The sequence below is a fragment of the Pseudopodoces humilis genome, chromosome 2, assembly GCF_049639895.1.
Source record: "Pseudopodoces humilis isolate 2021_Gansu_Grassland_sample_001 chromosome 2, ASM4963989v1, whole genome shotgun sequence".
NCBI lineage: Eukaryota > Metazoa > Chordata > Aves > Passeriformes > Paridae > Pseudopodoces > Pseudopodoces humilis.
In genome coordinates this window covers 78,498,023-78,509,435 of record NC_142201.1, presented here as the reverse complement: position 1 = coordinate 78,509,435, position 11,413 = coordinate 78,498,023, and the positions used below count along the sequence as shown (strand labels likewise).

Sequence of the window (11,413 nt, the reverse complement as noted above, 5' to 3'; positions counted from 1 at the left end):
ACTGAGCAATCTGATCCAGTGGTAGGTGTCCCTGCCCGTGGTAGGGGGGGTGGAACAAAATGATGCTTAAGGTCCCTTCCAATTCAAACTATTCTACGATTCTGCAAGTCTATGGTTCTCTCAGCAACAACATGGGCCTTTTCCATCCTAGACTATCCTCAAGGCAAGAGCCTGACTTCACTGTTAGACATGGATATAAGGGATCTTCTCCCCTGAGCCAGCTGCAAAATGTAGCTCAGTTTCAGATGGCTGGACACACAGAATGAGGCATAGCTAGACTCATACGCTGTCTTTTACAATAGATGGAAGCAGGCACTGAGGAGAAAAAGAAAACAGAGCAACCCTGCATGATGCTTCTGTATTATTACCACTTGTGACTCCTTCTATCTCAGAGGATTTCATAAACCTAGTATGGCATGTCTGTTAAGGAACCTTCAAATGTACTTCAAATAAGTACTTTTACAAGTACTTTTCCAGTCTCCCCTTGAACACAAGTAAAATTTTTACATCTGCAAAATCTGTTAAGTATTTACTACCTAGTGCAGCAACCACTACCTTTTGTTTGCTTTTAGTACAACTAGCCTTATTTAATATCTCTAGCTCTTCTATTGGCTCCATCCCTCAGCATTAGTATGCCACTATGATGTCATTTGGGAGAAGAAAGCTGGACTAGTGCTGCCACTTTTCCCAGAGTATGCCTAACAGAGATGGTATTATCTAACAGGGAAAAGTAAAAGAAAGGTACATGAACCTGGAGTATTCCTCCTAATCAGTGTCTTGGAGAGTTCCTGCACCTGTCTATCTCAGTTTGCCAGCTGTTAAATCATGAGAAGAATTTTTTACATTTTTTTAAATAAGTATACTGATAAAGAACACTCTACAATACAAGTGATAACCTGTGTATTCTGATTCTAGGCTGAAATTCTTGAACATAACCTAGAAAGAGACAAGCACGCTAACCCCAGAAGAGCAGCAGGGCTGGTGAGTAGGGCACTCTCTGGGGACTACGGGAGACATAAACTTAAATCTTTTTCAAAGAAGGGTTCTTCTATCATGGAAGTGTCCTAACCACTAGGCAACAGTGACATTTCTAGTAGTAGAGCCTGTCTTGCCTCTTCTGCTTCCCCTTTTCTCTCTGAAAATACCTAGTACTGGAAAAGCTCCTGCAATCTCATAAAGTATCAGAAGCCCAGAAAAGTATTTATCACCCTGCAAATGTAGTATCTGATTAAAGATCAGTGTTTTGCTCTGGAAGAACCAGCCCCTGGTGTTTTCCTCTTGCCCTGCTAGGTGATGCAATATGTTGTCTCTGCTGTGGCTTCCACATGAGATGGCAACAGAGAATCTCCACTGTCCCTGCCAGCACCACAGGAAGCTACAGGCGAGCAAAACTGTACACCCAGGGGCTACAATCCTCAGGCCTTTTTACTCAGCTTTTAACAGCACAGCACTTTTCCACCTGTAGCCTATTGAGCATGCAGAAAAAGTGAAGGTTTTGTTTTGGGTTACATTCATGCCTAGCTGCCAAGCATGCCAAAATCATTAAAACAACAGTGCAACTTAGATACCTCTTTGCAGTAAATCTGTGTCCACAACTGAGAGATCTGCCTAATAAGTCTAAAATTCACCTCCTGCAAATGTAGCTTCCAGCACTACTCATAGTTGCAGATGTAGGGCCAAGAACTTTGTTCCAGTCCAGGAGTCTGCAAGTCACTTAGCCACAATCTCAAATTCCTTTTTACATGCTAAGCTTTTGTTCTTGTGCATCCAGCATTCTTCTTCAGGCCAGTCTTGTTTTATATCTTTATCAGTGATCTGGACAAGGGGATTGAGTGCCTCCTCAGTCAGTTTGCAGACAACACCAAGTTGGATGGGAGTGTTGATCTGCTGGAGGGCTGGAAGGCTCTGCAAAGGGATCTGGACAGTCTGGATTGATGGACTGAAGCCAAGTGCATGAGGTTCAACAAGACCAAGTGCTGGGCCTGCACTTGGGGTCACCACAAACCCAGGCAGCCCCAGAGGTTGGTGGTAGGGGCTGGGAAGCTTCTCGGTGGAAAAGGACCTGGTGGTACTGGTCCACAGTGACTGATCATGATCCAGCCTGTGCCCAGGTGGCCAAGAAGGCCAATGGGATCCTGGCCTGTATCAGCAATGGTGTGGCCAGCAGGAGCAGGGCACTCAACCCTGTACTCAAGCACTGGTGAATCCTGTGTTCAGTTCTGGGCCCCCTCTATAAAAAAGACACGGAGATGCTGGAGCGTGTCCAAAGAAGGATAACAGAGCTGGGGAAGGAGGCAGCTGAATTAGTTGGGGGTGTTTAACCTGGAGAAAAGTAGGCTCAGAGGACACCTTCTTGCTCTCTAAAACTACCTGGAAGGTGGTTGTAGCCAGGAATGGGTTGGTCTCTCCTCCCAGATAACAAGGGAAGGGACCAGAGTAAAATGGACTCAAGTTGCACTTAAGGCAGGTTTAAAATAAATATTAGGAAACATTTTTTTCAGTGAAAGGGTTGTCTGCTCAGGGAAGGGGTGGAATCACTATCCCTGTAGTTATTTAAAAGGGGTATTGATGTGGTACTGAGGAATGTGGTTAGTGGTGGACTTGGTGGTGCTGGGTTAACAGTTGGACTTAATGGTCTTGAAGTTCCTTTACAATCTGAATGATTTTATGGTTCTACTTCCAGTGGTGGGTTTTATTTTGTACATATAAGAGGATAATTATAGTGACCAATAATTCTAAACAGTTCCATAGAACACACATTTCCTAAAAAATAAATAACCTGGATGTTCCATAAACTGAAGACCAGCTTTGCTTCATTGTTTATGCTATATTTTTGGCTAAGTCTCTAAAATATGCTGTTCTAGTGGAAATCTATTGCCTGTCCCTTTCCCTTATATCAAAGTATGCAGTAAACCTCACTAGTATCTGAAAACATGAAACATAACTACAAAAGAGCATATCACTGCCTTTAAACTGTCATATTCAAAGAAAACAAACACCCATCTGGTATTTTTTTGGAGCATTGTGTTACACCTTCTGTTAGAAACACACTGTTGAACATTATACCAAATTAACATGTCTCAGTAAATCAAAGCTTACCCTAGGTCTTGGCTTGTTCTGTCACAGGGAATTCAAATGTCAGTGTGTGAAAGATTTAATTCTCTGCTCCACCTGCTGCTAATGCCATAGGCTGAAGAGGGTGATGTCTGTATGCAATGTATAAAAACTTGTTAAACAATTGTGTAACAACCAAAACACTACCTAAACAAAAACCCCAAACAACACCATGATATATAATTAATCATTTTCACTAGCTTAAAACCAAAGACAGAAGAAAAACCATTAGAAAAACAGTTGCTCATTGCAATTGCTTCTGGTTTTAGTAGAGACATTAAAAGTCAGCTGTCTTTTCAGAAGACAGATGCTTAGCCCTTAAAAGTTTTGGCCTTACCAAAAATTTTGTTCCATGAGTAAATTGCTACAACATCAAGTCATATCAAGATTACAAGAGGGTGTGACTGTTCTCCTTCTCCTGTTAGTTGTAGTAAGCAAACCAATAAGCAGGAATGATTCATGAAATACCAATCTAGCTCTGTTGCACCCAAAGTCAATATCAGAACTTATTTTCTTTTTTATGCATACAACTATCAGTGTTTAAAACAGTATAGAAGTGCATTTTTTTGAATACCTGGCAAGACATTTGGCTTCTAGTAGCTACTACTTGTAATTAAGGGGTCTTTCCATTCCAGGGTAAAAATGAATATACCTCTGAAATCTGAAATCCGAAACAAAGTTCATCAAGTAAATTCCAGAAGCAATGATAATAATTCCAGCAAGATGAAAATTCCGTGCTTTCTATTTTGTTAGAAACAACACAAAGATACCTTTTTAGTTACGTTATGAATGTAATTCAAGCCACTCTAAAAGCCCTGAGTTAGGTGTATCAAGGAACATTTACTTTCTCCAAGCACGTAAAAGATGTCTAAGACCTTTGATTTCTCAAAATGTTGATTAATTATGTTTTATGAATTAGGAAAGTTTCTCTCTACTTCTGTAGATTATTCATTGCAGTAATAAACATTAAACTTAATTCTGCAGTCATCCACAAAGACAGAAAAAGGCCATTGGACCTTACTTTGCAGTGTACAGTGAAACATTCAGCCATCTAAAAAGCCATTGAAGTGACAAATCACCTGAGGCCTTTATAGATATTGGACCATTTTTCTTCTGGGTTGTAAACTAGTAAATTAAGTTTTTGACAAGTTCCTTGCTCATTCTATTTATTCATTGCACCTGGAATTTTCAAGAAGTCCTAAATTGCACTCAAAACTTTGAAAATATCTTGCTAAATGTACTTTACAGTAAATTTCCAAATGTGATTGAAAGACCTGAATGCCCACTCTATTTCAACTGAACAATTACATTTTGGGTAGAAGCTGATGCTGGGAGGCTTTAGAGTTTAGATTAATCTTAGTGCACACACTAGACTAAATTCTCTATTTCTCCAAAAGGCATTCTAAAACAGAAAATAGCTACTTCCTTCCTTCCTTCCGCCACTTCCTCCCTCCCTCCCTCCAAAAAGGGATCAGCTTTATCTAGGCCATTACTGACTAATACTTGTTCTATGCTTTCTAACAATCTTCAGTGGTAGTCTCAAATCAAGGTGTTCCCACACTTCCTTCTTCTTGTTATTTTATTTTCTCTGTGTCTATTTTGAAACTTCCTTGTTGTGACTGCAGCTTGCTTAGATTCACAACAATCATAGGAACAGGTTATATGCTTCCTGCTTTGCTTATTTGAAGTTATCATGGTCCACTCAATCATCTCCCTAATTTGTTCAATCATTTCCTCACAAATCGTAAAGCTGCAGCTATGGAAAGACTCATGTAGTTTTTTAAAATATATAAAACAGGCTACTAAATATATAACAAGAAACTATCTAAAGTAAGCTGTGCACCACTCTTGATATGGGCTATGTTTCTGAGGGTACAGATGGATAATCCTGCTTTCCACTAAGTTTTCTTGCTGTTGTGCAAATTCTGATGAGCATGGTGGTTCTCTAAAGCATATGGGAGAAATATAGCTCCCCATTCCTTCATTCAGGAAGCTACAGATGTAAGCAGGTGGAGCAAACAGAGTAGATGTGAAATTCTGTCATTTTTGATGAGCGTGTTTCTACATGGTTGTTGCTTTTGCAACTTCCATTTAATACCATTCTTAATATGACATGGAGAATTGTTTTGTTAGTTGAGGACTATTAAGCTCAGAATTTGTAAAGTGGAGCATCTAACTGCTCTTTTTAAAAAATTACTGTGTTCCATGCACAATTTTGAAAATTGCTTGAATTTTTTCCATATCAGTTCATGCTGTGAAGGACATGCAGGAAAGAAAAAAGAGTATGCAAGCCATATACAAAACCACACAAACCATATGCATTTTATGTTACCTAAATGCCAAGAATTCAAAGTCAGTACCTCTGGCTTCTAGAGTGAAATTCCCGATGATAATTTTTCAGGAATATAGTTTATTATCTCATTATTTTATAAAAATACCCTTAGATACTATGTCAGAAATTTCAAATTGATGAAAAGGACACTGGTTAAAGAGAGTCTGTAGGGCTCAACCATATTGCCTATATTCCCTTAATATCATCAGCAGAAAATATGAATACTTTCTCTGGCATGCATGGAACTTTTCTTTGTATAACTAAATACACCTTTCTGCAGAGGGTGGTGTAGACAATTCACTCTTCCTTAGACAATCCAGTGAGAAAACAACTGCAGTATGGATTGGCCATTCATGCAGAAAATATCTACAGAGTATTGGGTAGCAATTTAGAGTACACATAAAATAACACATCCTTGCAATAGCTATATATCTAGTCTTTGTATATCCTTCTCCTTTATGCTTGTCAAGCCTGTTAGCATTCCAGTGATAGGTTAGAATGGCATAATGGCTTACCTACCTGGCACAATTTAGCCTTTTTTTCTTTTTCATTTTATCAATCCAGCTGTGGAGTTAGCTACACTTAAACAACTCAACATGTGCTTATGTAACAGCTCACTGATGGCTATGTTTATTAAAGATATAAAGAGCAAGGAGGATATAATCCAGTCAAATAATTTTTCAAATTTTTCAAATATTCGAATAATAATTTGAAGCATTATGTTGCTGCAGATATTTCCACGGTATTCCAAGTTACATTGTAAAATCATTTCCCTATTGGTCCTATATACCAGCTGCTTGCTGACATCACCAATAATTTAGCATTGGAGACATCCAAAGTAATGTAACATTTTTCTTCTTCTTCACAGCTATGCTTGCTTTCAGACTTATGCCTCTGTGTTTTTCTTCCCTTCCAGGTAACGCATTTGTGGTGAGCCTAGCTTTGGCTGATCTGGTGGTGGCCTTGTATCCATACCCACTGGTGCTCTTAGCTATTTTCCACAATGGATGGACACTGGGTGAAACCCACTGTAAAGCAAGTGGCTTTGTGATGGGACTAAGTGTAATAGGCTCTATTTTCAACATCACTGCAATTGCAATAAACAGATATTGCTACATATGTCATAGTTTTGCCTATGACAAAGTATACAGCTGTTGGAATACAATGTTGTATGTCTCCTTAGTCTGGATATTAACAGTAATTGCAACTGTACCAAATTTTTTTGTTGGCTCTTTGAAGTATGATCCACGCATCTATTCATGCACGTTTGTCCAGACTGCAAGCTCCTACTACACAATAGCTGTTGTGGTCATTCACTTCATCGTTCCTATCACCATTGTCAGCTTCTGCTACCTTCGAATTTGGGTTTTAGTGCTTCAAGTTCGAAGACGAGTCAAGTCAGAAACAAAGCCAAGGTTGAAGCCAAGTGACTTCAGAAACTTTCTTACCATGTTTGTTGTTTTTGTGATTTTTGCCTTTTGCTGGGCACCTCTAAACTTCATTGGACTGGCTGTAGCCATTGATCCTACGGAAATGGCACCAAAAGTTCCTGAATGGCTATTCATTATAAGCTACTTAATGGCCTACTTCAACAGCTGCCTTAATGCAATAATATATGGTCTTCTTAACCAGAATTTTCGGAATGAATATAAACGAATTTTAATGTCACTGTGGATGCCAAGACTTTTCTTCCAGGACACATCCAAAGGAGGAACTGATGGCCAGAAGAGCAAGCCTTCTCCTGCTTTAAACAACAATAACCAAATGAAAACTGAAACCTTGTAAATGTGTAATAGTCAATGCAAGAGATTGTAATGGAGAAAACCAAGATCATAGTTGTAATGTTCTGGTCATTCCTGCTTAATTTTGCAGAGTTTCCACTTGGATCACACTTTATGACTGGAATACTGTCTTCATAGTAAAGTAAATTGCTCTGGATTTATGATTTATACAAGATATTAATTGAAAATGTGCTTCAGAATTAAAGCAGCAGGTGGGTGCAAGCTGTTTTAGTTCTGAGAGCTGAATCCTGCTTCCAGACATATGAATGAAGTATTTTTTTTACTTCAGCGGGAGTTTTGCATTCTTTATACAAGATCAGGATTCATTTCTTAGAAGATGTAGTGAGTCTATGTGTACAGCAGCTCATCAAGGCTCCAGAGTGGTATTTTCCTCCCTTCTGTATCTGAACAGACGGTGAGACAGACACTCTATTGTCCACACAAAAGCCAAACACTGCGTTTCTGTGCATGTACTGGTGGCAGTAATGGTGTCTTTCAATCCAGTTTGTAAACTGGAGAGAAGAATATTTGTGTAAAAGCAAATATTAACATTAGAGACTTTCCTTACAGGTTTTTCATACTTACATACACTGAGAATGGGAATAAAGTGTGTCTATACTGTTCATCATCTGTGGGTAAATTTATGGTAGATAATGTAATTGGTTGATTTCTCATAGGTTTACCTTACATAATATTCTTCCTTTAGAAAAGATAGAATTTTCATTGAAGTTCATTTATTTACCAAAATATCTATATAAAATGTCATTTGATGCACTTTAGCATACCTTACTCATTTGTGACAGACTGGAAATTATAGTATATGACCTGTGATCTGTGGAGTGGCAACTGAACACTAGACAGGGTATCCTAGATCATCTCAAATAATGCTAGACCAAAAGAAGAAGCCCTTTTGACTATTATGGTAGCTGATATACTTGACTCACATGTCTGCATCCAATCTCGAACAAAACCCACTGCTCATGTCTAACCTAAGACAATCTTCAAGGCTCCCTGTAGTGGAGATATGTTTCCTTCCATCTGTGATGATTAACACACACCCAAGGATAAGATTAATTGCTTTGTGGAGGTGCTGGTCTCCTTTCACTGACTTGAAAAGCAGCTTTGATTACTAGTTCAAACACCTAATTTTGGATAGCTAGAGAGGGATTTATCTTGCTTAATTTGGGATGAACCCAGTGTAGATGTTTGCACACAATCCATTATCTAAATACTCTCAGTAGTCCTTACAGTTCTAGGAAATTTTTTCTTTTCTTTTGAAACAGGTATCTTTATTGATCAGGAGAGCTGATCAGCTGAACTCAGTAATTGTACCTTCACTGACTGTAAAAAAGATCAGGTAGCTCGCATACACACATTTCAGGCAAAGACAAGTCATCTTAATCCCATAAATAGTTTACCTACATTTCATATTTGCAGTTGATAAAATAAAAAGATTATTTTCCACTTTACTTTTAAACTCAGCTCAAATTCCAACTGTATTTCTTCTTTTCCAGGTAACGCATTTTAACAATGACTGTGCAGATCAGATTACAATTTGGGTTATCCTGCAGAGCATTATAGTAATTTATACAATGTGGTGGTACAATCTCTAAATCAGACTAGGAATCTGTGTGCAAGCACACAGTCAATGAGTTTGTTTTATCATTAGGCTTGAAATGCACATTACTCTTAGCATTTCTTAGCAGTGCTGTTCAGGGTAGAGGAGCTAGATCTCTGGTAAATCCATGTCAGGTACTGAAATGGGACAATGAAGAATTCAGGTTGCTATTGCATTCCAGTTTGGATTTCCTGACCTGGCTATTATGAAAAATATTTCTGTAGTAATATTAATTTGTACAGCAAATATACTTCTGAAGCCATAAAGATGTATTAAACATCACCCTTATGTTGCTAGAGTGATAGAAAAATATCAAAGTACCACAGTATTTTGAATGTTGTATTTGCTTGCCAAAAGCCTATGTAAAATACAGCAATGTAACAAATGTGATTATTATTTTAGCTGCTTTCATGTCCTTCACATGATTTCTGATAATCTCAGAAATTCAGTACCCTCAGACTCATACAGCAGTAAGCTGATAAGAAGCTGAAAACTTTGTGCATAGGGGTAATAACGAGATGGGACAAATATAACCTCATGGCAGAAAATAAAAATATTGTGGCTAAAAGTAGCGATCATTAATAAGTAGGTTTTACCTGGAACGTAATTTTGTAAGTCTGAAACAATTTTGATATGTGTTGTCTCTCTTCATGACTTCTACAGCAAGATACAGAATCAATATACATTATATATATATATGTGTGTGTGTGTGTGTATATTGTATATATATTTCTATATATATACAGTATACATGATACAAAATCAATATACATGTATATACACAGGTAAAATTTCCCCTAGAGTTAATAAGGAGTTTCAAAATCTCTGAAACTTGTAGGAAAGAATATAAAATTTGATTCCTAACAATCCTGCTTTTTCTGACATCTCTGAGTACTCAAAATTTTGACTTGAAAGTCAAAAGTGGTTGTCTGACTTATAGGTGAACTATTATTAGAAGTAAATTGATAGACCTCGGTTTATCTCTCACTGGAATGAGTCAGAATAGAGTCCAAAAATTATTGGTTTGGCTCCATAAAGTATATTTAAATGTTGGAACCACTTCTTTGGCCATAAAAATGAGCTGCTATTACTCTCAATACTCATGAGGAGAAGACTTGAAATTTGTATAAAGTCATTTTACAAATTATATCTGCTCTTTAAAAATTAAATATCACTTTCAGAATCCTTGTTCTGATATGTTCCCAACTATCCTAAATGAAGCTCACACAAGTGATTGAATAGAATCACTGAGTCATGGAATGGCCTGGGTTGGAAGGGACTAGAAAGATCATTTAATTTCAGCTACTCTGACCTGGTCAGGGACACCTTACACTAGACCAGATTGCTCAAAGCCCCATCCAGCCTGGACTTGAAAAGTTCCAGGGATGGAGCATCCACAACTTCTCCAGGCAACCCGTGCCTGTCACAGAGAGAAGTGTTCCAAAATTGGATCCTGCCTCACAAGTGATGGAAGATTTTTGGAACAGTGCTAAATTATTAGGTGTGGATTTTACCACCACAGCATTACCTGGAAGGGGCCCTGCACTGCATGGTGGTCACAAAGCCAACTTTGCTATTATTGTGCTGGGTACTGCTATTTGCTGAGTCCTGATGTATGGACAATAACTCATGCCTGTTAAAATCAGTTTTATATCATGTATTACTACAAAGTGTTGCATTTGAGTTGACCTGGAAATCAATCAAATCCATAGAATTTAAATTTTTCTGCAAGTCAATCAAATGCATAAAAATTACATTTAGATGATTAAATGCAGCTCTCAATGGTAAAAAGCCTTTGTGTAGTAATGCATATTTCTACCTACATCAGAAGCCTTAAATTAATTTTGTCCCTTTTCTTACTTTAATTCAAAATCCATTTCACCAAAGTTAAGTTTGAAGGAAAACTTTATAAATGCACTGTCAAGAGAGTTGATAAGGTTACAGCATGATTTGAAAGTATAGTCAGGAAGAACATATCAGCTCTGAACAGATTTATACATCTTTGAGGAAATTATTACTTTTGTTATATAAAAGTATTTACACCAGCATATCTGATATAGGCACTTTAAGAAAAAAGAGGAAAAAAGACAGGTAGACCCTGTGTCTTGCACAAGGTAACTAGTGAAGGAAAAACTAAGGCCTCAGGGAAAAAGTCTGTTTGCAGAAAATGTGGAGTGTTTTCAAACTTTTAGTGGTACCTTGATTAAAGAGTGTTGTATTTTCTGTTAATTAAAAGAAGTAAATGTATTTTAGAATTGTTCTTACAGTACAGATTTCAGATTAAAAAAAAGCTTACTCTTGCGTTGATGGGTGAAGACCAATTGTATATTCTATTTCAGTAAAGAGAGAAGTGGAGGTGTGGTAAAGTCTAAATGAAACTGAAAAAATGCAGTCTTATCCTTTCTCTCTGGGCAAGTGAAAATGTCACTCTCAAGGAAGAATTAAAACTAAAGGCACAGTCCTATTACTGTTGACTTTGATGAGACTTCTCAGTAAATTATTGACTGAACGGAATAATTCTGCCTGGGTCATTCTCAGGGGCAGAAACACATTTCTGTCTCTCCACTT

General features: G+C 37.7%; 1 protein-coding gene across 1 annotated transcript; it reads left to right on the top strand.

Moving 5' to 3' along the window:
• The first annotated feature begins 929 nt into the window (after positions 1–929).
• Positions 930–8,961, top strand: MTNR1B (melatonin receptor 1B). The gene is made up of 2 exons (XM_088051357.1): positions 930–981; positions 6,363–8,961. The coding sequence occupies exon 2, from the start codon at positions 6,497–6,499 to the stop codon at positions 7,229–7,231; it is 735 nt and encodes a 244-aa protein (XP_087907483.1). The 5' UTR covers positions 930–981; positions 6,363–6,496; the 3' UTR covers positions 7,232–8,961.
• The last annotated feature ends 2,452 nt before the right edge of the window (positions 8,962–11,413 follow it).

What these genes read in the sequence shown, in the direction of transcription:
- MTNR1B (XM_088051357.1), top strand. Translation starts at nt 6,497, where the DNA reads ATGGGACTAAGTGTAATAGGCTCTATTTTCAACATCACTGCAATTGCA.